Source organism: Oryza brachyantha, chromosome 8, assembly GCF_000231095.2.
Source record: "Oryza brachyantha chromosome 8, ObraRS2, whole genome shotgun sequence".
In the NCBI taxonomy this organism is placed as follows: domain Eukaryota; kingdom Viridiplantae; phylum Streptophyta; class Magnoliopsida; order Poales; family Poaceae; genus Oryza; species Oryza brachyantha.
This window is the reverse complement of record NC_023170.2, coordinates 15,370,019-15,375,631: the sequence shown is the minus strand read 5'-3', so window position 1 is coordinate 15,375,631 and position 5,613 is coordinate 15,370,019. Positions and strand designations below refer to the sequence as shown.

The 5,613-nt window shown below is 41.1% G+C and overlaps 1 protein-coding gene across 1 annotated transcript; it reads left to right on the top strand.

Moving 5' to 3' along the window:
* Window positions 1–2,811: 2,811 nt before the first annotated feature.
* LOC102710522 (WPP domain-interacting protein 2) lies at window positions 2,812–5,293 on the top strand. Its single transcript, XM_040526959.1, has 2 exons — window positions 2,812–3,886; window positions 4,570–5,293. The coding sequence occupies exons 1-2, from the start codon at window positions 2,932–2,934 to the stop codon at window positions 5,103–5,105; spliced, it is 1,491 nt and encodes a 496-aa protein (XP_040382893.1). The 5' UTR covers window positions 2,812–2,931; the 3' UTR covers window positions 5,106–5,293.
* Window positions 5,294–5,613: the final 320 nt, after the last annotated feature.

Below are 5,613 nucleotides of genomic sequence, written 5' to 3'. Positions count from 1 at the left end.
ATAATATCAATGATTAATCGTTGCTCTAAAAGTTAATGAAGTTCAATAGAAAAGGAAAGATAATATAGATTAACGAGATTCTAATTTTACAATTTAGAGTTAAGACTATCGTGGCTAGGTCGTTCACTTGTGCTGTCACTGACTTTTGCATCTAGCTTGGGCAGCGGTTAAGCCCTGGTACGGTGGTACGTGTGTGCACGTGTAGCTTCGGCAGTTTGGGTGCATAATACATGTGTGTTCTTTATGCTACTACTCTTGAATATCTTTAACTGGCAAAGTAATACTACCTTTCATCCAAAATATGGCTATCTAGTCGGATTAATTTATCTTATAACTTCTACATAAGATTATGTTCAGATTCATATTTTGCTGGATCAAATCTTATCCTATATAGCTCCATTTTACAACTATAAAAATAGTAACTATTCTGTTTTTTTTCGGTTATGCTTGTACTTATAAGCTAAAATTTAAACTTTCAACCTTAAACCTAAAATTGATTTTAGAGTTTTTTCATTCAAATTTATTTTTCAGCCTAAGCTTTTAGATTATAAATAACACATATATAAAATTTGTATTTACCAATTATTTTTTATTTACAAGTATACCGTTTGGTTTTAAAAAAAAAAGTTAAACAAACACCCCTAGGAGTTGACCACGTGGCAGGTTGGGTCGATCAGTAGTGACGTGGCTTGAGGTTCCTAAGCATACCTGTATACGATCCAACATAAAGATTTCTATATTGTTACGTTTTTTTAAATAAATATGGAATGAACGAGGTTTGAAGGTAGGCAGGGAAAAATTAACAGAGAATGAATGAAATGCAAATAGTATAAAAAATCTTTATATTTTAGCGTAAGATTTAAATTTTAAAAATATTAATATTTTAAAACGGATGTAGTATAGCATCAAGCAGAAAGGAAGGATCTTGTACAGTTGTACATGCAGTGACTAGGGGTGGAAATGTGCTAAAACACGTGGGTTTAAAACCCTATTTAATTTTTAAAAATAATTTAGCTCAAAACTATATATAATTTTATTTTCAACATATGTTTAAACCTAGCCCTTAAATTTTATAGATAAAATAGTTAGGTCCATTACACACCCCTGGCGGTGACGGGAGATCATTAGATCACTTATAAGAGAGGCTCACGAGTCTCGACGATTCTCTCCATGGCAACAACTATCATAAATCCATAGTGCCATTCCATGCCTTGGTTGCTAGGAGTACTAGTCTTGGTGAATGGTGATGTGCTTTGCCTTTCACTTATCCATATAGAAATTTTATGGCACATTTTCCTCGCCTTGTCATGTTTGTTAATCTGCAACTGCGAGGTAGCGTGTTATGTCTATAACTATTGAAATTTATAAGAGTTCTTTTAGAACATAGTCTTTAAAAATATTAAAAAGGAAAAACAAATACAAAAATAGAATGTAATCCATATAAGATTCCTATGGACTTTTAAAACATGTGAATTATAAATTTGGTTCGTTTGATTGATTCACAGGGAGTAAATGTACAAATTTTAAAGGAATTTATTTGAGATGACAGAGAAACTAGAGTGACTAAGGCCGCGTTCAGCCAAGCTCTATCGTTTTTCGTGCGCACGCTTTTCAAACTACTAAATGGTGTATTTTTTAAAAAAGTTTCTATAGGAAAGTTATTTTAAAAAATCATATTAATATATTTTATATTTTTTTATAATTAAAAATTAATTAATCATGTACTAATCTATTACTACGTCGGATAACTAACCCTTCCTCTCACCCTACACGAACACGGCCTACGAAGATTGTACTTCTCAAGGAAAAAGAAGAACATTAGCTATGAGATCGTGCTTATTTTACTATAAATTATATACAAAAGAGGTCAATCCATAAGAAACTGCGCATTCTATTCCTTTTGTTATAAAGTGTCCTACGGAAAAAATTTCCAAATTATTTAAATCCAATCCTTTTATCCAAAGAAAAATTTGTCGAAACCATTACAAATTTATAATCGGTTTAAATCGTTATGGTAAATTATAAAAATGTAAAATTACCCCTTACAATGTGGAGAGTGAGAGTGCTAGAACACAGATCCTGTTTTAGAGTGGGATGAGATGAGATATCAAACACGATACCTCATCGATATCAAATTTGATACTGAAAACAAGATGATTTCGACAAGATATCATATTTGATACCTCATCGATACTAGATCTGATACGATGATTCCGACGAGGTATCAACCGCGCCCGTATCAAGTGATACCAATACGGTAACATCTAATATTCGCATAGTACAACCCGAAAACTGTTGAATCGTTGGGTTGTCCGAGGGGATTGTCGTCATCGTCGTCGACCACCACTGGCTGCTTCTGGCCGCCGCTGTCGTCGTCGCCATGGCCATTGCCGTGCCGTCGTCGGATCCCAATGAAGCGGGATCCTAATACAGTATTCCAGTTATAATTTAGAAAAAAAATTAAGGAAGACTACAGTACGGACACCGTGCGCACATGCGCACGAGACAGATTAGTGAAAACTCAGAAACACTATGGAGCACGTGGCATTGATGGTTCATTGTCCATCCGTTAGCACAGCTAAATTAATTGTTTATTAACTGTTTCGGCCGAACAGAACCCATTCTATAGCTTTTCCCGAAAAAGTTAGCGGTCAATTTGTAAAGAAAAAAAAAAAGGTTCGCCGAGACGTGGGCCACGTGGCCTCTGAGTATGCCATTTCGTTGGAAAACTGAAAAAGACTGCGGTTCAAGGTGGGAAAATCCCTTCTTTTTTTCCTTCCTCTCTTCTCTCGTAGTTTCTCGTCCCTCCTACCTGTCACATTGCTCGATTCCAACCGCCTGGCCATGGTCTCCGATCCCAGAAACTTCTGCCTCCGGCCGCGTCACGGGCGATGAGTTCGCTTCTTTGATGCCAGCGGCGGCGCGGATGACATGGTTGTCGACTTGCCGGCGAACGGAGCCGTCGGATCACCGGCGGCGGAGGTGGAGGCCGGGGCTTCTCCCGGGAACTCTCCTGTGATCAAGACCAAAGGCCGTGGGCTCCGTCGGTGGCGCCGTATCCCGCGGGAGCAGCGCAAGGAAGGGTCCTCCTGCCCCGGCGCTGTTGGCGTCGGCGGTGCGGCTGACGAGGGCTCGGCGCAGCTGCACAAGCGCCGTATACTCCTACGCGCCGACGCGCCGAGGGCGAAGCACGAGGTGGCGTTGTTGGAGGAGAGCTCCACCGCCTCCGTCGAGTCCCGCTTCGTCCCGCTGGCGTCGCCTCCGCCTCCGGCGAGGCTGAACCCGAGTCTCGGCCTGCTCATCGCCTCCTCCGGCTTCTCCGTCGGCGCGGGCGGCGGCGCCGAATCCGACAACAGCGAGGACCGGAGCAGCGGCAAGTCCTCCACCGCCGCGAGTGGCGCCCCGCGCCGCCACGACCTCTCGCCCTTCGCCGCGTGCGACCGCGCCGCCGACAGGGCGCGCTCCTCCCTGCACGGAAAGAACCCCCGCGCCGCCTGGGCGCGAGCCGACAAGACGCGGCCCTACGCCGCCGCCGAGGCGGAGAAATCTCGATCCAGCGTGGAGTCCGACCTGCGCAGCTCCAACGCCGTGAACTCCCGGCAATCGGGTGCCGGCGTTGCTGGCAACGGAATCCGCAAGGTTCTTGCCGATGATTGTGATCACAGCGACGTGGGGCAGTCCAGCGATGAGCTCCGTTGGTCACCTTGCAAGGTGAATGGAAGTGTGATAGGGAGATTGGCACAGGGGAGTGTTGATTCTGATGCTGATAATGCCAGGAGGAGTGTAGGGAAGAATGGTTACAGTGGATCAAGTATACAATCGAGTGCTGATCCGTATGCGGAATCAATTTTGTTGCTTCAGAGAACGCAAGAAGCGCTTGAGAATGGTATAGTGGATTTCGCTCCCGGTTTACTCTCATGTGCTTTGCTATGTCAAACTATGTTTCAGCAATTGTTATTGACCCATTGTGGAGCAATGTCATGCCATGTCATGTCATGGCTCAGTTATTGTTGTTACTTCGTGATTATGTGGAAACAAATGAGAGATGGTTATATAGCTGCATTGTGGTAATCAATCATAATAAAAATATTTGGATAAATGATGCTGGTAGTTAAGTCAAACAAAGCAACTAAATATCTGATTGATTATTTTATGAAGTGATGATTCTAGTTCATTCAGTGATGCAACTCAGGGAACCTACGAAATTAGCATGAAGTTGATTGCTGAAGTTCTTAATATCTCAATTTGATGGTTGAATAGTTTATTGCTCTTACTTGCTCACATAATTGGTATTGTCAACTTGTTATGGACTCTAATCACAGGGCAATTCGAGAAACAGACAAATGATAATTGAGTTGAGTGCTCAGTATTACCACATAGAAATGGTCTGATCTACCAAGCAAAGGCCTATCAAGTTTTCTTTGTCGGTTACCATTATGTGCGATTCATTGAATCTTAATCGTCATAGGCGGTGTTATGACATGATTCTGTACCTTGTGATATCTTGTTTCGAACTTTCACCCATTCATGATTGCTCTTGTGATAACCATTGCTCCATGCATGTTGCAGAGATTCAAAAGTTTGCAGACATTAGTAGAGAGTCAAGTGATGATTCTGATGGCTGCCACGACGATTGGAGTGGCACGGTCCATCTCGAAGGATCTCTTAAGGAAACAAGTGAAGATGTAAAGGTTATCGAGCCCAGGCTGGAAGAAGCATCTTACCTTGGTCAGCTGTTCCTGGAGAAGACAGAAGCAGAGATTCAGAGCATCATCCTGACAAGAGCTGCTCAAGCTTGGGCTCCCCTCGCCGAGGATCAAATTGCTCTCTATAATGCGCAGAAATCTCTTTCAGGGGATTACAAGCAACTTGAACTTAAACTGCAGCATACTAAGAACCGAGCAATGATGTTAGAAGATATGGCTGAGAAGCTAAAAGCTGAATGCAAAGATCTATCTGCGATTTCAGAAGTCCTACGATTCCAGTCTAGAGCAAGTAGGGTTTCACTCTTTTGTTTCATCCAGTTTATTTTGCTAATTACTGCTATAGTAACCTTGCTCGCGCCGTTAATACCTTCTCCAACTGAGGATTTAGTACCTACTTAAGCCTGGAACAGCATAGAAATATCTGTCTAGACATGCTTCTCAAGAAAGCTTTCCCTTGTATTTTTTACGTAATAGCTCTCTTGTGATTTGTTAGGGCATGAAGCTTATAAATTTTCTCTGTAACTCCGTTTTGAAAGAAAAAAACAGAGAATCTTTATAACATGAACAGAGCAACTAGATCTCTTGCTGAGTCATTACTGGTTTTTGTCTTTGTCATTACTTATTCGGGTGTCATTTTGGAAATTACTGCCTTCTTATTTTAATTGATTATTTTAATTGATGACGCTAATAACTTTTTTATATGTTTGATCAATCATCTTATTCAGAAAGCTTATGTAATTATGATTTATTTTATTATAATTGAAATTATTACTAAATGTATTTTAACTATAACCTCGATTTTTACATTTTGAATTTTTTTTAAATAAGATGAACAGTCAAACATTTGACAAAAGTAACGGCGTCATCTATTAAAATATGGATTAAAATATAGAGTAAGCATTTTGGT

Coding starts and splice junctions, on each gene's coding strand:
- LOC102710522 (XM_040526959.1), top strand. CDS start 2,932: ATGGTTGTCGACTTGCCGGCGAACGGAGCCGTCGGATCACCGGCGGCG. Junction 3,887..4,569: donor GCAAGAAGCGCTTGAGAATG/GTATAGTGGATT, acceptor TGCATGTTGCAG/AGATTCAAAAGTTTGCAGAC.